At 54.5% G+C, this 20,918-nt stretch overlaps 1 protein-coding gene across 1 annotated transcript; it reads right to left on the minus strand.

Annotated features, from left to right (window-relative positions):
- Positions 1-7,827: 7,827 nt before the first annotated feature.
- Positions 7,828-20,710, minus strand: Efnb1 (ephrin B1). Its single transcript, XM_077106631.1, has 5 exons — positions 19,784-20,710; positions 11,042-11,319; positions 10,194-10,286; positions 9,889-10,014; positions 7,828-9,668 (listed from the first exon to the last, which is right to left on the minus strand). The coding sequence occupies exons 1-5, from the start codon at positions 19,909-19,911 to the stop codon at positions 9,256-9,258; spliced, it is 1,038 nt and encodes a 345-aa protein (XP_076962746.1). The 5' UTR covers positions 19,912-20,710; the 3' UTR covers positions 7,828-9,255.
- Between the last annotated feature and the right edge of the window lie 208 nt (positions 20,711-20,918).

The raw sequence follows: 20,918 nt of genomic DNA on the forward strand, positions 1-20,918 counted from the left end.
GGCCAGGGTAACTAAGCCTTGGGGCTAGGGCCACAAGAGCCACCACTGACTGGACCTTACATGTGGTCATGGTGACAGGCTGAGGCTGAGGCCAGAGAATCTAGGCTGCCGAGCCTTCCAATTCAAGTGTCCAAGCAGAGACCAACCTGGGGAGGACTTAGGCTGCTAAGGCTGAGTAGCAGGAAGCAAGGCCTGCCTCAATACTGAAAGGGTAGCAAATGGCATATACTCAGCAATTATCAGGCTGAGCACTGTATTAAGGGCTTGATGTGTGTTCTTTCACTTGATCTTCCCTGTAGTTTTATGAGATGGCTGCTACTCTCAGTCCCATCTTTTGGATCCAAAAACAGATGACCAGCCAGGCATGGTGGCACTTGCCTGTAATCCCTGCAGCTTGGGAGGCTGAGGCAGGAGGATCACGAGTTCAAAACTAGCCTCAGCAGAAGTGAGGCACCAAGCAACTCAGTGAGACCCTGTCTCTAAATAAAATACAAAATAGGGCTGGAGATGTGGCTCAGTGGTTGAGTGCCCCTGAGTTCAATCCCTGGTACCAAAACAAAACAAAATAACAACAACAAAAAAAAAAAAAAAAAAAAAAAAAACAGAAGCCCGAAGGGGATTCCTGTTTGATTGTAGTGCTGGGGATGGAACCCAGGGCCAGCACTCTATCATGGAACCATACCCTCAAGCCCAGCTCAGAGGTGGTTTGTTTTTCTTGTTTTCTAGACCTCAGCTGAGCTGGAAGCAGACACCTGTGCTCTGTAAATGTATCTCTTTTTCCCATTTGGGGAATTGAACCCAGGGGTGCTCTATTGCTGTGCTACATCCCCAGCCCTTTTTGATATTAGAGAGAGTCAGGGTCTCACTGAGTTGCCCAGGCTGACCTTGAACTTGCAATCCTCCTGCCTCAGCCTCCAAGTCACCGGATTACAGGCATGCACCACCATGCCAAGCTGCACAGTGGGTTTTAAGTAACTTGCTTGAGAATTCATAAGTAGAAAGTGCCAAGGCTGGAATGGAATGTCATGGGCAAGGTACTTTCCCTCTTTTTAAAATATTTTTTTTAGTTGTAGATGGACATAATATCTTTATTTTGTTTATTTGCTTTTATGTGGTGCTGAGGATCTAACCCAATGCCTCACATGTGTGAGGCAACTGCTCTGCCACAGAGCCATAACCCCAGCCCAAGGTACTTTCCCTCTTTGACACTCCATTTCCTCATCTGTAAAACAGGGATAATCATAGTCCTACCCCAGATAGGAACCTCAATGAGACATCACAATGACATAAGGTGTCAATGAAGTAATACACATCAAGTATTGAGCAAGGTGCCTGCCCCATAATAAGTACTCAATAAATGTTAGTGTTTATTGCAGGGTAATATAACAAGACATTGACCCTCCAGATTGGCTTGCTGGTAATGTGGGCAGTGGCAGACAGGAACACAGCCCTGGGATGACCGTTCCAGCCCAGCCAAGCCCCTTAAATTGGAGTAGCATTTCAAAGGTTCATTGATATCACCTCCATGCTAAACACTGTGCTGGGTGTCACTCCAGTTGAGACAAGGAAAGAAATACAGTCCCTGCCCTCCAAAAGCTCACAGTCTAGTGAGGGAAATAGACACAGGCACACAGTGCCATGGCTGTTAGCAAGAGATGAGAAGAGGGCACCAATTTGGCCTGCTTCGAAGTCGGATGTGTCGGTGAAGGATGAACAGTAGTTTGTCAGGCCAGGGACAAGGAGATGGGCATTTCTGGCTGAAGACAGTGCACCCAGAAAGACACAGAGGCTTGGGGGGGGGCTGTACTAGTCAGGCACTGTGAGTAGCTTGGTGGTGTTGGGGTGTGAAATGTATGTGGTGGGGAGGGGTGGGAATCAGATGCTAAAGAGACTGGCAAGGATCAGATCATCCAGGATCCTGAAAGACATGTTGAGTTGAGAAAGGATTCACAAATCTGAAAGATAAGGAGACCCAGACAAGATCAGGATTGAGTTTGGGGAATATCACTCTGGCAGCCATTTTACAAGATAGCAGGGTGGAATAGCAGTTGAGGGCCATTTGATCCTGGGTATTGGGGTGGTCAGAAATGGAGAGTCAAATGCTGTGTGACAGGCAGAACTGAAAGCAGATTTCAAGGCTAACTCGGATGTTTCGAGCTTGGGCCCATCTGTGGTAAGACCTTAGCTGAGCTGGGAGCAGGCACCTGTGTTCTGTAAATGTGCCTCTTTTTCCCATTTGGTGTTTATTTTTGTTTCCTTTCATTTCCTTGTAAAGTTCATTTCAGAAAATACCCCCATCTTGTTTGGCTGAACCGAAGGGAAGGGGCATTTTCTTTTTTTTCCACACCCCAGCTGGGACCATGGTTCCTGGGCCCTTGCAGGCCTCAGACTTTGCAGAGTGAAGATGTGCTCATCCCCAGGTTTGCTACCTGGGGAAACCGACTAGGGCCCAGAGGAGAGCTTGGCATAACTGGGCAGGCGTGCTGGAGGACGGGGAGGAGCAGTTTGGCCAGGATCAGGGGAGGGGGGCAGAGAGAGAAGTAAGGGAAAATCTGTTGCATGTTTCAAAGGAGAATGGCTTCTGTCCCTGGGCAAGGCCCCTAAGTCACGACACCTCTGGCCTTTTCTTCTTTGGATTTCACACTCCCAGGCCTCACCGAGGGGTGCCTGGGATGAGCATCTGTGCCAGAGGGAGGAACCCCAGAGTTCATAATAAACAACCTATGATTGGGGAAGGTGGGGGTAGTGGGGCTGTGTGGGGGTTGGGAGAGGCAATGGGCTGGAAGTGAGGAGACCTGGGTGAGGGCCAGTCCCGGTGAACTCTCTGCGTGACTTGGGCAGTTCCTGTGTCCCCTCTCTGGGCCTCAGTTTTCCCATCCCTCCAATAAGGGGGCTGGACTTCAAGGTCTTTAGACGCCCTAACAGCTTGAAAGATTCCATTCTCTTCTCTGAATCTGCCCAGGGGGAGGCCTTGGGGGCTGGGGCACCGGCAGGGGCTGAGAATTCCATAGCAATTTGCATGTGAAAGCATGTTACTGCCATGGCTATTAGTGTGTGCAGGGGGGCTGAAGACCGGGCAAGGACAGCTAACTGTCAGGCAGGCCGGAAGGGCCCTGGCAGCCTGGCGCAGGGGAGGGAGGGAAGTGAGCCCTGAGGTGTGCCCAGGAAGACTGGCCCACTACACTCAGCATCCAGAAGGGTGAAGCTGCAGGACCTTCCAGCCTCCACTTAGCCATGACATGCCCAGTTCTAGGTCTGGGCCATGAACCAGTGGGTCTGGCCCCTACTGATGTACCAGGATGTTGTGCGGATGTGTGGCTTCAGAGCTGTGTGAGGTGTCGCAGGAGAGGGGCCCCCAGGGAAAGCGGCAGACTGTTAGTGCATTTTTGAGGTCAGCTCTGAACCAGGTCTAAAACTCCCAGGATCATATTTTCCTCAGGGTTATGCCGTCGTTTTAGTAATTGCCTTGTATAAACTAGAGTTTGTCAATATAAATATTGTATATATATATATATATATATATATAGGTTTGTTGTAAGCACACATAAGACACGCTCTGCTGGGGATTCTGGAGAACAAAGCCACAGTGTTTAAGGGCAACCAATTCTTGCTTGTGAGTCAAGGAAGATGGTTCCTAGGGCTGCCTCTGTGGGCACTCCCTGTGTGCCCTTGGGTAAGTCTCTTCCAGCCTCTGAGATTCTTTCCTCGTGAGGGGCTAGGTCAGGAAAGGAGCTCTCAGAAAAGTCCTGGCTCTGTCACTTCTGGCCCCTGATTCCACTCAGATTCCACCTGAGTGGGCATGAGAGCAGCTGGTGAGGTCACCAGCTAGTTCCCGTATGACTTGAAGGATCCCATTCAAGTGTGGAGTATTTGGTGCAAGTGTGGATTCCAGGATCTCCCCTCTTTTTCCCTAGAACCCAGAATTGATATGAAGCCTCTCCTTAGGAATCTGGCCAGAGATATGGGAGAAATCTCTTTCCTCCGAAGCCAGGTCTTCACCCACAACCCAACACCTAGGAGAGGCTGGCTTGGGGGTCACAGGAATAGGTAAGGGCTGAGGTCAGCTCTTCTGGTCTGGGCAGCTTCTGCTTCCAGTCTTTGGAGTATTTATCCTGGGGACATTTTGCCCAGAAATCTGGGACCAGGGCTGGAAGAAGCAGGCTGGTATTGGAGCTGCAGGATAACTTCTGTAGATGTTTAGGAACTTTGCAAAGGGCAAGGTGACACATGCCTATAATCCCAACAACTAGGGAGGTTGAGGCAGAAGGATCACAAGTTCAAGGCCAGCCTCAGCAATTTAGCAAGACCCTGTCTCAAATGTTAAAAAATAATAATAAAAAGGACTAGGGACTTAGCTCAGTGGTAAGCACCCCTGGGTTAAACCTCCAGTACCACACACACAAAGAAGGAACTTTGCTGAAGGTTAGCTTTGGTGGGTGATGAGGGAGGACAAACAGACCTTGGGGTCTACTACCAAAGCAGAAAGAGCTCCCAGGAAGCCCAGCCCCAGAGCCCAAGTATCCCCTCCATTCCTCATGGAAAAAGCAATAGTGACCATTGATTGGTGTCTACTTTGTGCCAGGCATTCAATGTTTGTTGAAAAAAAAAGATGAATGAATGAATGCACGTTCTTAATCTTTGTATCCTCCATTCTGTCTCCCACATTCCCACGAACCAGTTACCACACAAGTGAATCAGAGTTAGCTAAGCACTCAAAGACCTCGTACCCCAGTGCCCAGAGGTGGCATAGAGCAGGTGCTCAGGAAATATTTTCTGAATGAATCAATCAAATACTACCCCCTCATTATCAGACATGGAAATTAAGGCCCAACGAGTCAGGGACCTGCCTGAAAAGGGAGTCATGGAAGAGCAGGTTCAGATCCTCAGGTCTCCAGGAACTCAGCCTGGGGCTCTTTCCTCTGTATTAAAGGGTCCCATGGCAAAGTTCTCTCACCTTCCCAGACCCCTTCACAAGTCCCTTATTCCCCCAGCTTGCCCTCTTAGCTTTCTCTTTGCCAGCTGGATAATTAACCATTGGAAACAGAAGCTGTCATTATTGTTTTCCCTATGTCCTTAAATTGCTTTCATATTAGGCTCTGTGACCCCCATTTTGGGTGGGGGCTGGTCACCCCCTCAGCAGTCTACAAAGGGGAGTCATCCTAACGGGCACCAGCTGGGGCCCCAACCCTCAGATCCATTGGCCAGCTGTACAGGAGGCCAGCAGCAGATGGGTGAGGAGGGTCCCCAGGCAGGCTGGGGCTGACTCAGCTGGGGTGTCTAGTGGGACTGTGACGTGCCCAGGCAAGATAGGAGGCCAGGCAGGCAGGCGGGCGGGCCGGATTTCCGAGAGTGACTGATGCTAGTGGCTAGAGGGCCGCTTGCTCAGCAGAGCTCAACCTAGGATGGCCTCAGTTGGGCCAGGGTCCTTTCTCGGGTTCTTCAGCCCACCCTGGCCTTCTGTGCCAGGCCACATACATCTGGCTGAGGTGCCTTCTGGGAGCTAAAAATCGACTGGTACAGTAAGGTCACAAGAACTTTGGTCTAGTACTATAAAGCCAGGCCCTTCAAGGAAACTGAGGCCTGGTTAGCACCTGCTGTTTGACTTTATCAGGGAACTGGGTTCAGCCTGCAGAGGAAGCCAGGCAGCCCCACCCTCACCTGGGAAGCATCCTCTATCCCTGACTCACCATTCGCTTGGGCCCAGCTGGGACAGGAAGGAGAGTAGAGGGTGGGGCAGGTCTGGGGCCCCGACCAGAGGAGGCTCACACCTCCTGCCTCCAGCTAGCTAGGCTTGGTCCCTCCCTGACCCAGGCCGATGGGAAAAGGGAACTGAGGTGGGGAAGGTTCCTGTTCCTCAATATCTCATTTCTACCTCCCAGAGGCAAGAAGTGGGGGAGTCAGGGGTGAGTCACACCCCTCACTCTCCTATTTGCTTACGGTATATTCAAGGACTAGGCTTGAACCCTAGTGTCCTATTCACCTGACATCTGTTCTTTGGCAAGCTGCAGCCCCTTGCAGGGTCTCTGTTTCCTCATCTCAAATACAAATAATTCCCCAACTGCCACCCTCACAAGGACACTTTATGAGGTCCAATGAGATAAAGGAGGTAAAAAGTACTTGAAACAAGTGGCAGGGGCTGGCCAGGTGAAAGATGCTATGCCATAAGGGAATAATAAGCACCACAGTGTGATTGGCACAATGTACGTGCCGAGCTTCAACTAGCGCCAGTCACAATGCCCATGCCAGGGAACAGCTAGTCAGTCACAGACCTTCTGGGCTCTCTGATGGACTGCCCCATACTCTTCTTGGCCCTCTCTCTCCCATTTTACTTTACGTCCCCACAGCAGACTCCCAGGGTGCCCCAGGAACTCCATCCCCCACCTGTCAGGGGGAGGCAGCTGGTATCCTGGGTGGGGTGGAAGATCACAAAAGGACTCTCAGTTGAAGAAGTACAGGATGGGCTCATTCAACCTGGGGCCAGCTCTACCTCAGTTGGAGGCACTAATCTGGCCTAAAACATCCCTGGTTAGAGACCCCCCCACCCTGGCCAGGCCCCACTCTGGGCAGGCAGTCAAGCAACAGAGGCCACATCTGATCCAGGCACTTCCTTTGGTTAATGAGAAACCAAATAAACAGCCTCTGCCCCAGCTGGCTCCAGGAGCACCCCAGCCCAGCCCAGCCCAGCCCAGCCCAGCCTGAGCCCAGCCTCCCTTCCCTCTGCCTGCAAGTCCCAGGGCTCTCCTCCCCCTGCCTTCTCCATGCGCTCCCCACTTCCCGCAGAGGCCTGCCTGATCCTTGGCTGGTTTGCTGGGGCTTCCTGCTCTGGATCCCTTACTCACCCTCCCCTTCCTTCCTCCTCCTCCTTTCCTCTACTGCCTTCTTACCCATTTTTAGCTGCTGGGATCTCACTTGTCCTCCTCCCCTGACATCTGTCTTAGCATCTCCACAGGGAGTCCCCCCACAAGGCCCACAGGCTCCTCCAGGTTAGAGCAGGATGGCCCTAAGCCCTGCCAGTCTGTGTCTCTGCTGTGGGATCCAGGCCAAACCCTCTTCGGGGCCTTCTCCATACTCTCTGACCCGAGCAAGTTACTCATCAGCTTGTGGGAGGGAGGCTGGGTGCACAGGGCTGCCCTAGCTTGAGGGCTCCCACTACCAGCCAGAAGCCCCACATAAGCCATGGTGGGGGCTCTGGTGTGGCCGAGCTCTAAAGACAGGTATAGGGAGATTATCCTGGCTGAGAGGTGGACTGGGCAGCTGGAAACCACCCCAGTGGGCTGCGGCCAAAGCTCAGCTCTTGGGAAGTTACTTCTATCGACCTCCAAGTGTCCTGAGGTGGATAGGGCTGGGCCTGCCAGCAGGCCCCAGATCTAGCCCCAGCCAGGTGGTGGCAGTACTTGCAGACACACCCAGGTCCCCATGGGAACACCTCCCCCACCAATCATTTCTAGCTGAGCCTGGTGTCAGACTGGGCAGATGTCCATGGCCTGTGCCACAGAGGTGACAAGATAGACACGAGAAAATGGTTCCATGCTCCATGGCAGAACAAGGAGACACAGAAACCTGAGGGAAAGAGGAGCAGCAGGATCATGGGGCACTTGAAATATTTTTCTTGGCTTGGATGGCCACTCTGTTCACATTACCAGTGACTTGGGGCACACGGAATCTCACATATGCACGCACACACACAAATGCACACTGACGCACGCGTGCACACTCTCACGCTCCACTCCCCAACATCATGACACCATTTTACACCCATTTCTCCATGTGGTTAATTTTTTTTTTTTAGTTCTCATTTTTTCTAAGAAAAAAGCAACCAGAAAATAATTCGGAGTTTATACAAAACATCTTTACATTATTTTTTTTCCAAAAAGACTAGTATTTACACAAATGGCAACAGAAACAAAAATCAAAAAACCCTTCCAACTGCCACCTGGAAGGGGCTGGCTGTTCTGCTCCCTCTCCCACCTGGCACTGGGGTGGTCGGCTGGCTAGGAGGCAGTGTGGAGGTGGATGGTGTAAGGCCAGCTCCTTCCATGGCCGCTCTGGGAGTGCCTGCAAGGCGCACTCAAGTGGCAGTCTGTTAGCAGCCATGCTGGCAAGGAGCAGGGGTCAAAGTGCACGGCGGGCTGGCCCAGCCTGGGGCAGCCTCTTCCTCTTTCCAGGCTCCAGCCCAAGACTGGGGAGCAGGAACAGTGGGAGCTGGTTGGGTGGGGGGCACCCAACTATGCTAGAGCCCAGAAAAGGAGCAGACCACCTAGCCTTATACCCGCCTAGGTCTCCACCCTGGGCCTCTGTTTCCCCACCAGGCTGAGGGATGCTGAAGGTGAGGAGAGAACAGGGCTGGGGGAACTCCCAGCTCTGCAGGGCAAATAGCCACCTGGGCACCTCACCTCCCTCCACCCCCCATGAGGTCATCTGCCTGCAGCAGCTCTCCTGTTCCCCAGGCAACAGCCAATTAAGACATTAATTACCGTGAGAGTGAGGGAGGCAGGAGATGCCCAAGAATCCCACAAGGAAGGGATTTTTTTTTTTTTTTTGGTGGAAGGGTGGCAGCCACTACCCCATTGCCAGGATCAGCTTTGTAGAAGGAGGGTCAGGAGGGGAGGGCGGGACACCTTGCACAATGGCACTCTCCTCTTCCCTCGTGGGCAGGAACGGCCCTGGCCTGCCCTCCCCCCACCCTCCCTGAAATACCAAGGAGCCTATAAAAGAAATGCCGTCCTGTGCTTCCTGGCTGGCCACGTTCTGCCCCAGGCCCTCTTATACTGGGTCAGGCCAGGCTCAGAGAGCCTGGGGAGGGGCTGCCTTGTACATTTTTCCATTTTTCTTCAAAAAAACAGATGAAAATGAGTTGACAGCTAAAAAAATGAACACAAAAGCATTATAAACAGTGATGATAGTGGACGAGCAGTCCTGGGAAAGGGGAAAGGGGGCAAGGGAGGGGGCAGGGCCAGGGGGCCGTCTCCCTGCTTGCTGTCCATCAGCGTCCAACCCTGCCCTCCGAGAAAGGGCGCCCCCACAGAGCCCAGAGGCCTGGCCAGAGGGGGAAGGCACAAGAGCATGGGGGTTGGGGGCACAAACACCCCCCTCCGAAGCCCAGGGGGCAAGGAAAATGGGGGATTATAAAAGTCAAGAAACTACAAAACTAAATACAAAGGTGGGCACAGCTGGCAAGGGGAGGGGCATGGGGGAGAAAGGAGAGGTCCGGTCCAGGCCGTCTGTCCCTCGGGGGCCCGAGGCCACGCTGGGCACTTAGACCTTGTAGTAGATGTTCGCTGGGCTCTGGGGTGGCATCTCCTGGACGATGTAGACCGGATGCCCATAGTCCCCACTCACCTTCTCATAGTGGGGGCAGTAGTTGTTCTCTGTAGTCCGTAAGGGGATGATGATGTCGCTGGGCTCAGTGCCCGCTGTGCCACTACCCCCCTTAGGACTGGCCAGGGTACTAAGCGAGAGGGCAGCCGCCCGCTGCTGTGTGTGTTTGCGGTGCCGCTTGCGTAGCTTTAGTAGTAGGACCGTCAGGAAGATGATGATGAGCAGGAAAATGACGCAGCCAGCACCCACGGCTGCAAACAGTGCCACCTTGGAATTGAAGAAGCTGTCGGGGTCCCCACCGCTGCCCCCGCTTGCACCTGGGCCACTCTTCTCTTCCTGGTTCACAGTCTCTGAGGAAGGGGCAGGGAGGGAGGAATGGTTAGTCAGGGGAAGATGGTGCCATTGACACTGATGGCTGTAAACAGTGCTGCCTTGGAGTCAGAAGAAGCCATCATAGGGTGCCCACTGCCATCTAAATTTACTACAGATATGTGGCAGTTTTCAGGGTGGGCCCAGATTAGGTTTCTTCTGAGACGGGGCCTGAGAGGGCATTGGAGCATATACACTTACCGTGCTTGCCATCAGAGTCACCCTGGGAGCCCCGACCAGGGGCCTGTGTGGCTGTCTTGACAGTGTTGTCTGCCTCCTTGCTGGGCCGGCTAGTAGTCAGCTGCTCAGGTGTCACAGCATTGGGATCTGAGGGCAGGGATAGGACAGATGAGAGGGAGGGGTCCTGCCAGCATAGATGCCCTTGGTCATCTAAATGTGGGACCTTAGCTACTTTAACCCGGTCCTCCTCCCCCACTCCCAACACCCCAGCCAGCCAGGAATATGCATTCCAAAGGCTTAACTGGACCCTCACATTGGCCACTCACCTTGCCCAACCTTCATGACAATCTTCATAGTACGTGTACGGCATACACCCCCCTCACGGTTTTCCAGTCCCTCCAAGCTCCCATTGGATGTTGCTGTGGGAAAGCCAGAGAAGTCAGGAAGAAGGGAATGTCTGCCTGCATTACCCAGAAATCTCAAAGCTGCCTCAGCCAACAGAGATGGAACTGGGAGTAGGGAGTGGCAAGCAGCTTGTGAACCTTTCTACGTCCCTCCCTCCCGTGAGGAACACTGTAATCCAGCCCAGCCAGGCTAAGAATGAGTCCTTCCCCAAGAGGCAGTGCTCCTCTCCCATGCCCAGGCCTTGGTCCCTCTTTTTTCAGGGACAACATTAAGAGATGCCTTCCCACTAAGAGATATTGCTCAGAGGCAAAGCAATTAGACCTGGCATCACGAGAGAGGCTTCTATGTGGACTGGAAGAAATTCAAGATCAGAAGAACCAGATTGGAGTCCCAAACCTATCTCTAACTCCCCATGTGACTGAAGGTCCCTTGGTGGCCTCAGTTACCTGATAAGAAAAAGGCAGAAGTTGCTTGGTCCCAAAGGGCTCTGCCAACTCTGCCATTCCCAAGATTAGATCTTAGGTGGGCAAGAAAAGGAGACAGAAAGCAACAGGAATTGGAGGCCTCTCCCACCCAACCTTTGGTGCCAAGGCAAGCTGGCGGCCGGCCACACAGGGAATGCTGGGGCCAGAATTCCAAGGCCAAACTGGGAGGGGAGCACGCCTGTCTTCAAAGGGTAGGACCTGAACTGTGTGTGGTTTCACTGCACCACTTAGAAGCTTCCACTGGAGCAGGAGGGAAGAGAGCCACACAATGCGGGAGGACTCACAGGTAATGTAGTAATCATGGTGCTTTTTGAACTCCAGGCCCATGTAGTTTGGGCTGAACTCCTGGAACTTGATGGTAAAGCGGATTTCCTGTTCCGGTCTGTTGCAGGTGACCAGCACATTGGGGTCCAGCACAGTGCTGCAGGCAGCCGCCTGCTCTGGCCGCACCAGGTACAGCTTGTAGTACTCGTAGGGCCGCCCTGCTTCTGCTCGGGGGCAGATGATGTCCAGCTTATCTCCAATCTTCGGGTAGATCACCAAGCCTTTCCCACTGAGGAACCTGTCCAGAAAGGAGGAGGTGGTCAGCTTCAGGGTTGTAGGGGCCCAGACCAGCCCAAAATGAAGGGAACAGGCAATGAGGGCCTTCTGGGTGGGGATATCGAGAGTAGGCCTTCTGCCCTTCCCCCATCCTCAGGCTGGGGGTGGGGAGAGAGAACCACACTGCCAGCAGGGTGTGGAAGGGGTGGCCCATGGGCAAGGCTGCCAGGCTTTGAGTGCTTGGCAGGGTGGGGCACTGCCTGGCTGGGGGAGCCCTTTGTCCTAATGTGGCATTTCCGCAGGGGGCTGACGTGGCCAAATGGGCTGAGTACCAAGGTGTCAGGCCCAGGCTGTCTGGAGGAGGCAACCTTGTCCCCCCTGCCTCTTTAACACATTCACATTCCTTCATGGTCACTGCTACCTTCTTTCCTCTCTCCTACACACACTCTCTCTCTTACACTCTCACACTCACACACACACACACACACACACACACACACAGAGCAAGCCCACACATGCCTTCACTCCCACCCCCGCAGCTCCCAGCCCAAAGCTGGGGGAGCTCAACCTGTCTGGGACCCATGCCTTTTCCCCCATTCTTATTAATCTTGGGTGTGATGAGGAAATACGAATAGGCATTGCCTTGAGCCAAAGGATGATGGTCACAGTGTCTGGCCAGGTGCAACTCCAGAATGTCCTACTGGTGACCCACCCCACCCCCATAATAAAAGAGCCTGAATCCACAAATAGCCAGTTTCACTCCTAAGAAGAACAGAGGGAGGGGGAGAAGGGGCCCAACCCAGAGACATCAAATCACGTAAGACAGGGCCCCAGGAACCCCATTCATCTGTGTTCTGACCCCTCACCTCCACACTGCTCCCATTCCACATCCTCAGAGTAGACAGACAGATGCCTTTTGAGCCAGGGTTCATGCTGTAATCTAGGAGGCCAGGCACCAGAGTATAACAGGGAAGGGTGGCTGTCTAGGGCCACTTATGTGTTCGACTCTGCCTTTGCCTAAGCACAGTAAGAAGGCAGAGCTTCCCATTTCTGAGCCTAGGCAGGTGAGAGCTGAGAGTGCAACAGTAGCGTGTAGAAAAAAGAACAGACTGGGGAATGATATGGCAATGCTAGGCTCTGACTAGAACCGTGGCCTTGGATGAGCTGCCTGATCTCTCTGAGCTTCAGTTTCCTCACATGTAAACTGGGGGTGATAGGAGCCCCTATCTCCCAGGGTTATAGTGGAGAGAAGAGGCAGCACCTGGAGAACACCCTGCACATAGTAGGCACTCAACAGTTCCAAATCCTTCTTAGCAATAATCTGCCAACAGGCAGAGATCAGGCACTAACACTAAGTACCCCTGAGCCTAGTCTTGTTTCTTAGACTGGAAATAGGAAGAGAAGAAACAGCCCCACTGTCAAGGACTTTATTGTTTGGTTTGGCCCAGAAAAGGCCCACACTCTAGCTAGTGAAAGATAACCCTAGGCTAGCTGTAGGTTACTTGTGAGGATGATGTTTCAAGCAGCAAGGGCTAAATAGAGGCAGTCGAGGGAAAAAAAAGATGGCTCAGAGATGGTCAGAGATGGTTCCATAGAAAGGGCAGGATGAAGGTGGATCCTGTGTGAAGAATAAGAATCCAACATGCAGCAAGAGTGGACAGCAGTGGATGGGACAGGGGAAAGATGAAAGAGGTGGAAATGATCAGCTAGGGCCAGACTGAAAGGCCTCAAGGGCCAGGACAAGCAGGGTGGGTTTCATTCCCCTGGTGACAAAAACCCTCTAACAGGGTAGCGGAGGGCTTAAGGTAGTGCTTAAAAAGGAGAAGGAGACAGACATGCTGCCCAGCTGTGTTGGCCAAAGGCACCAGTTCACGTGCTCCTATGATCATCTGGGAGGAGAGTGGTTCCATTTTCTGAAGGCTCATGACACACAGTGGGAACAAACAATGAGGGACTACTGGGAGATCTGAGCAAATGCCTTCACATTGCCAAACCCTGTGTCCTCATCCACAGGAGGGAACTCATCAAGTGGATGGAGTAGATGAAGAAAAGCAGCCCTCCTTCCTTGCCACATGATGCTCCACCAAGCTGGGAGCTGCCATCTTTATGCTTAGGAGGGTAAATGCCAGAAAGGAAGTAGGCATGGGACGGAGGCCCAAATGAACATTTGAGAGGAAATGCCCCTCTCCATGTACCATGCAAAGCCCACAAGTTTCACTGAAGTTTTTATAGTTCCCAAGGCATTTGTCACTTTCCAGTGCCCACACTGGTTCTATCCAGATGGCAGGAACAGACAATTTCTAAACATCTTAGAGCCCAAAGAAACATTAGAGACTTCCAGAGATCAGATGAATGTTCCCACTGAGGAGAAAGGTGTTCAAAATCAACTAGAGGGGCCAGAAGCCAACCAGGATGATAATCCCTAGAGGTCTAAGAGAACCTAAAACATTGGTTGTACCTCAAAAAGACACAGAAGGTACTGGAAAGAGAAACAGGCCAATCTTTCTTTTTTTCCTTCTTCTTTTTTTTTTTTTTTGTGGTGCTGGGAATTGAACTCAGGGCTTTGGGCATGCGAGGCAAGCACCCTACCAACTGAACTATATCCCCAGGCCCCAATTTGCCTTTCTAACCACTTGGCCGTGGCTTACTCACCTAGGAGACTTGTCTGTCCTGGTGCAGTCTGCCATTGCCACCCAGGCTCCAGAAGCCCCAGATGGAACAAGTCTACTCAGTGTTCTACCTTGAACCCAAGGACATTGAGGAAACAGAAGTCTACAAGGTAGGGACGTGGGGGGGCACTATTGCTCTCAATACCCCTCAGTCTTGCCAACCTTAGTGAACAAACTTCATAAATATTCATTAGTTCATTTGCATAGAAGCTGGCAGATGTAAACTCACCTTCCCCTAAATTGTGGAAAGGCAGGGGAGTCTGATGAGACCTGATGTCCCAGACCCTAACCGCCCACACCGGTAGCTGCTTAGCATCTCCCCCTGCCCCAGCACTGGGCAAACTTCATCTTGGCCTGTGAGAAGCCCAAGAAAGTGCGAGGGAGCACCAAGAGTGGACATTGAGAGTAAAGTCCTAAGCCAGGAGCAATGTTAATGACACTTTATAGGGAGACCCTCTATGTCTCTCCTTTTTCTTACCAGGTTAGGAGTAGAAGAGGAGAAAGAAAACATGTCTCTAAGTTAAACTCTTTATCCTCCACACCTTTCAAAAACTATTAACGCCCCCCCACCCATTATTGAGCCAAGCTTTCCTGCCTGGGGCCACCCCCAGACAAAGCCCTTTTCTGGAAAATAAGGGGATTGACATGGCCCAGCAGGAAGCCTGAAGCAGGTCGCCATGGTAACCCCTGAAGCCTTTGCTCCCTAGCCTCTGATAGCCTGGGGACCCCAGGGAGCCACCCCAGGGTGTAAAAGGACTTGGGGGAGGCAGCCAGGACTATTCTGGCTCCTGTCTTATGGTTGGCCCCTTCCCATCTAGGGTAGCCCAAATCCCTCCCTCAGCCATTCTACTGAGCTTACAGGTAGTATCATGATTGCTCAAAAGAAGCCTGGTATATGAAAAGCCTAGAGGATCTGGGAACAGCAACCTTCAAGGTCCTGGACTGGTCAGAAACCAATGTCTCCCTGCCCTCCCCTCATGTATCTTCTGTCGGGAAGAGGTCTTCTCCACCCTTTTGCAGATGATCTATAGGGGGAGATCTTGCAGCAGGGACAGAAAGCTGCCTGCATACCACTGGGTCTAAACTCCCTTGCCTCCCACCCTTCCCTCAGGCTCCAGCGACTCAGGGTCATCAGAGAATGGCGAAGGTGGAGTCTGATGGAAGACCATGCAAATGCAAGCTCAGAAGAAGATCTGAGCCACATACAGCCTTGATTTGGTGACCCTACCACTACTGTGCCTGTTCCCCTAGGGTGGCAAGACCAGTGGAGGACGGACCCCAAGCCAGAGCTCAAGTCTGCTCTCATCTCAGCTAGGGTGGGGAGCCCCCAAATTAAAGGCTCCTCTTTCACTCCCCCAACTCCACCCAGCCCCCGAGGCAGCAGGAGCAGGCCTGGCGTGTCCCAGCAGTGCCCGCCCAGGCGTGGGTGGGCAGGAACAGCAGCTGGGTCCTGGCACACACACAGCTCTGTCGGAGGCAGGGAAGCCAGGAGAGTCCCAGAGGAAGCCACCCTCACCACCTACATGAACTATGGCCACCCCTCTGCCCCAGCTGGCCAAAACTAGTGTCCACTGGGGAAGGCTTAACACCACCTCCAGGTTGTTTGCTCTCCATGGTGCCCCTGAGAGGAAGACAGATTCCTGGCCCAGAGCTACTCAGAGCTCAGGGGGGAGTGCCACACTGCTAGCTGGCTGCCTGGGATTCAGGTGGCCCCAGCAGGCTGCCCTGGGAGGTAGCCTAGGGAGTTAAATGAGGAAGCTGGAGCACTCCTTAAGTTACACAGGGCCTGAGTCACAAGGGCAGATGCATGCCTACCTTTGAGGTGAGAGTGGAAGCCAGGAGCAGCAGGGGGCCAGCACCTCTGGCAGAGCCCTACCTCAAATTCCTGTGTTTCCTAGATTCCGGGGCAGCAGGATGATGTGGAAAGAATGGCACACAGCACAGCTCTGCCCCCTTAGACAAGTCACCAACTGATCTCAGACAAGTCACTTCGCTTTGCTGGGCATATGCCCCCTTATTTGGAAAATGGGACCAATACCTACTCCAGGGGGCTGTGGGGAGCATCCGATGAGATTACAGAGGAGACTATGTGGTAAGGAGCAAGGTGCTGCCTGCCTGTTAGTTAGCATGCCAACCAGTGTCGTTTTGTAGTAGAAAATGCTCACACCCCTGGCTGCTAGCTCCCAGATCCAAAACTACTACAATACACAAGACAAAAATAACGCACCCAGTAGGGGCTTCGAAGGTTCACAGGGCCAAGATTCTAGAATAGGCTGGTGAGCATCCCCCACCTCAGCTCCACTAATAATCACAGGGTGGACCCTCCCCCAAACCTGGAGTTCCCATGGCAACCAGCAGCCTCCTGACTGGCCTGTTCTCCCCACACTCCTAACCCCAGAAAACAGCGATGCACAGTAGTATCCAGGAGTACCCATTTACCTGAGCTGGGGATGCGACAGAGAGCTCAAAGAAAGAAAAGGAACCCTCAATTCAGCCCTCACCCGCACCTCACAGGCCCTTCTTGCCCTTGCTTGGCTGCCCTGGGTGGGGGTAGAGAGGCAGAGCAACTGGCAACTTTAATAAACTGCTGGGTTCCCATCACTCTCAGGCCCCCACCTGTGGCCAATCAGCCAGAGTAGAAGAGGTCAGGTCTCTAGCCACCCCGGAAAGAGGCCCCTTGAGCTGGCCTCCCCAGGACTGTGAGCTACAACAGCTGTGAGGGGGCTGGGACCAACACTTTGGCTTGTAGCAGGCAAGCAAGAATTGGGGTCTGCAGCTGCCCCCACCCATGCTGGAGTCAAGGGTCCCACATGTCAAGCTGAACCCCCACCCCCACATAGGGAAGGTTTGTAATGTGATCTCAGGCACATTCCCCCCTCCCTGGAAGTGGGGGAACCTGAGTGGGGGGCAGGAAGGGGTCAGAACAGGACTGAGAGACTGAACTGCAGCAGCTGGACTTGGCTGAGGACTCAAGTGTGAGGCCTGCCGGCTGCCCCAAGGTCTCCAGGGGAAGAGGCTGGGGGAGGGGGCCGCTCTGGGACCATTTAGATCACAGCCCCCGACTCAGGCGTGTAGACACACACTCTGATTTCTACCAAACTCAAGAAGGACCAAACCCATCTCCCCACTCAGTACTCTTGGGGCAAATCTGACAGGAGGGGCCCAGGAGGTAGCAGCTCTTGCCACCCCCCCCCCAAGTCTCCAGCACCAATTTGGGACAGAAGCTGGGAGTCTCAAGCCAGCCCATCCAGCTTCCCTTTTCAGTTCAGGCTGGGGCTGTGTGCGCCCTGGAACCTGAAAGCAGACCCCCAGCCCCATCACTTCTTTATTTTGATTTTTTCCCAATGAGGAAGCAATTAAGCAGGGTTTATAGGCACTGGGAGATTTTTTTGTTTGGGGGGGGGGTGCCAGCTCCTGACAGGGCTTAGGAGAGAGACCAAAAGCCAGGAGAGGAAGAGAGGAGGGAAGAGAGAAAATGAGCCTGCGAGGGAGAGCACGGGCATGTGCGAGAAACAAAAGGACTTGAGAAAAAGAGGCAGAGAGTGACTAAGAGTGAGAGGGAGTGTGAGAAAGAGGGAGAGCAGGCGAGCCGAGCTGGAGAGGGGAGGTGAGCGCTGCTCACGGAGGGTGAGAGGACGACCGACATGGGCCAGGGAGGGAGAACTCGGGCAGGAGGTACAGAGGGAGAGACAGAGAGAGACTGTTTATTTGAAAGGCTGTGGCAGCCTGCGGGTTGGGCGCGGTGGCAGAAGCAGCCCCCAGAGCTTGAGTGGAGCCCAGGGCAGTGCCTCCCTCCTGTGCTCCTGCCCCCCCCCACCCCGCGCCAACACACGCAGACGGCGGCTGCATTCCAGACCCCTGAGCGTAGATGGAACTCTGGGGGGGGGGGGGAGCGCACTGGGATCAGTCCCCGACCATTCCCAGGATCTGCTCAATTACAGGATGGAATTCGGGCAGGTTCTACTGAGTCCGCTACCACCCCCCATTCCCACCCCAAACCTGTGAACCCGTCCAGAGTACTAAAGGCTCAGAACACAAAAAACGGGGAAGCTCCAGGAGAGATCTTGTTTCTTCCAGCACCCCCAACTCTGCAGGAGGGCTCCTTTCCAGCTGTGGAGCTGCATGCTATCTCTGGTTAGAGACCCGAGAGAGCAATTAGGTCACTCCCATGAGCCCCTAGGATGGGCTACCCCAGGCAGATTTCAACTCTCCAGGCTCCAGAGAGCATTTCCAGCTTCCATCCTTACAGGGGGTAACTGGGCACTTCACACAACCTTTTCCCCTGGGCTCTGCAATCCAGGGTTCCCAGACCACTTTGAGCCTCTGCGGTTAGAAGAGCACTGCACTCCATTTGGCTTCTAGGTAGGGAGAAATTCTTGCCAGTCTCTCTTTCCTTGTACCAAAGCAGAATTGTCCACCCTGACCCTAGTTTAGCCATCCCACCGACCAGTAGTAAGAAGCCTATCTTAACCCAGGAAGAGAACTAAAGAAGCCACTTTCTCCCACTCCAGGGCTGAGAAATGCTCGGCCCCTGGAAACCAAGAGGCCACAGCAGACAGGGGCCTGGGAAGTTAGCTGGGAGCCGGCAATAGTGGACAGTGAAAATTCCAGATACGGGGTTTGGAGAGGAGGGATGGGGCAGGTCAAAGCCCCCAGTTTTCCCTTGTGTGGGGCTGTCCACACACTGCCAGGACCTCCAGAAAACTGGAGAGCGATTTTGACCCCGGGTTCCAACGAAAGTCCTGCAAGCCAAAAGAGAAAAAGGTCCAGAGGTCACCACAACAGCCCCAGCGACTCCCCACTAACAGCGCAGAAACCACTGAGCCACCGCCCTGAAAGGTGTGTGTGTGTGTGTGTGTGTGTGTGTGTTGTTTGGAGGTGAGAGAGAGTTGTGGAGGGAAGCAGAAGAAAGAAAAGAAAGGATCTCCTTTATATCCCCCCAATCCCTTAAAAAAAAGCTAAACGCAGCTCCCCAATCTCGGGGACACAGAGTAGGGGACCAAAGGAACCTGCCTGGGCAGGAATCGCTCGTTCCCCACCCACCTCCCTCTCCCGCTCGGCCGCCACTCTTCGCCCCGGCGGGCCCTCGAAGAAGCTCTGCTGCCGGCTCCATTGGACCCCCGACGGGCGCTGGATCGAACCCCCCCCCCCAACAAACAACCCCTCTCCCACTCCGCCCCTCTCCACCCGCCGCCTTTGTGAGCCTGGGAGCGGCGCCCGCCTTTCTACCGCCCCGGCAGGGAGGGGGGGTACAAGAAGAGACGGCAAAGCAAAAAGCCAGGGAGGCAAACAGGGAAGAAAGAAACGAAAATGGGAGAAGCTGGAGTGGGGATACAGGCGCTGCCACTCGCCCCAGGCGCCGGGTCCCGCGCCGCGTTACCCCCACAGCTAAGCAAATGAGGAACCTGTGTTCTGGCCTCGTCCCCCACCCAGGTCAAGCTTGCCTCCGGAGCGGCTCTCGGAGAAAACCACCACGTTCCCAGGGGCCCTGGAGGGGACTGCGTTCCCTCTCCCACCCAGCTCTCGGGTGCGCTCTTGAGCGCCGGGACTCCCCAGTTCTGCCTGGTGCGATCATCTCCTCTTGATCCGGGACGTGCGGAGGCGAAGGCTGGGAAGCCGAGGGGTCACAAGTACCCCCACCCCACCGCACCCCGCCGCACCCTGCCCCGCCTGCCCGCAAGAAAACACTAGAAAAAGCAGGAGACAAAATGGGGCGCCGCTCCTCCTCCGAACACCTCCTCACACGCACTCGGGGGCGCGCGGCCTCACCCTAGAGTGCCTCCAACCCCCAGGGATCAGAGCAGATAAGTTACTCACTTGGGGTTGAGGGAGCTCCAGGATACGGGCTCCAGGTTCTTGGCCAGCGGCGTGGCGAGCCGGCACAGCGCCAACACGACCATCGCCACAAGCCACTTGCCGAGCCAACGCTGCCCAGGCCGGGCCATCTTCCCGGGGGCAGGCTGCACTTCGGAATCCCCTGGCGTCTCCTCAGCAAAGCTCGCCTCGCTTTCCCGTGCTGCGCTGTGCTTTGAGCCACTCAGGCGCCCATCCTCCGCAGCCGCCGGCCTTGAAGTGCTCCCCTCCCGCCGGCTTCGGTGTAGCTCTTCTCCGCCCGGCCGGCCAGGAGGACTCACTGGGCAGGCGCCCCCAATCCGGGCATGGGCTGTGGCCTCCGAGGACTAGCTCCCCTGGCCTCTCTGCCGCACGAGGCGTGACGGGGGCTCTGCGCCCCCGGGTGATTCCGCCTTGTTCTGCTCGGCTCCCCGAGAGAGTTTGGGACTGTGCGCCCTCTCCCCGACGGGGTCTCCCCGCGGAGGATTCGGTGCCTGCCCCGACGCCTCGACCGTCCTGGGATTGGCGGCCCTGGGAAGAAGTGGGGGTATCCCCACAAAATGAGCTCGGTCCCCAGGCTCCCGAATGGGTCGCCCTGACACGGGCTCCGTTCCTCTGGGCCACACTGGGACTCCGGGCTGCGCGCCCCCCGACAGCTTCGACTTCAGCGCGGGCCCCGCTCAGTGTACTTAAAAGAGCGGGGAGACGCTGCCGAGCGAGCCAGTCCCATCAGTTTGCGCCTTTGAAGCCTCAGCCGGGTAGCCCGGCAGCCCCGTCGCCGAGTCCTTGCTCCCCGGCAATTAAGCCCTAGGGTCTGCGGCCGGAGCAGGTCTCACACACCTCCCACTGCTGTCCAGCGCGCATAGACTCCCTCCGCTGCCGCTGAGCTGTCTACTCCCCTGCTCAGGCGAACGCAAGGCCAACCCTGCTCTTTCTAGCCAATAGCAAGCTCCGTGGCGGGGTCCTTGCCCTATGCCACGCCCTCTTAGCAGGAAGGGGGCGGGGTTTCAGGGAGCTCTTAAGGACGCCGCGCTGCCGATGGCACCAATCTGAATGTGCGGCTCATGCGGTTAGGGTTGGGTTCTGCTTAGCTCGGTTCCCAGAGCGCTCTGCCCGTGGG

The sequence above is a fragment of the Callospermophilus lateralis genome, chromosome X, assembly GCF_048772815.1.
Source record: "Callospermophilus lateralis isolate mCalLat2 chromosome X, mCalLat2.hap1, whole genome shotgun sequence".
Taxonomy (NCBI): domain Eukaryota; kingdom Metazoa; phylum Chordata; class Mammalia; order Rodentia; family Sciuridae; genus Callospermophilus; species Callospermophilus lateralis.

What these genes read in the sequence shown, in the direction of transcription:
- Efnb1 (XM_077106631.1), bottom strand. Translation starts at nt 19,911, where the DNA reads ATGGCCCGGCCTGGGCAGCGTTGGCTCGGCAAGTGGCTTGTGGCGATG. An exon ending in TGGAGCTCCCTCAACCCCAA is followed by an intron (nt 11,320 to 19,783) that starts GTGAGTAACTTA and finishes CTTTCTGGACAG; the next exon opens with GTTCCTCAGTGGGAAAGGCT. An exon ending in TGTCATGAAGGTTGGGCAAG is followed by an intron (nt 10,015 to 10,193) that starts GTGAGTGGCCAA and finishes CCCTGCCCTCAG; the next exon opens with ATCCCAATGCTGTGACACCT.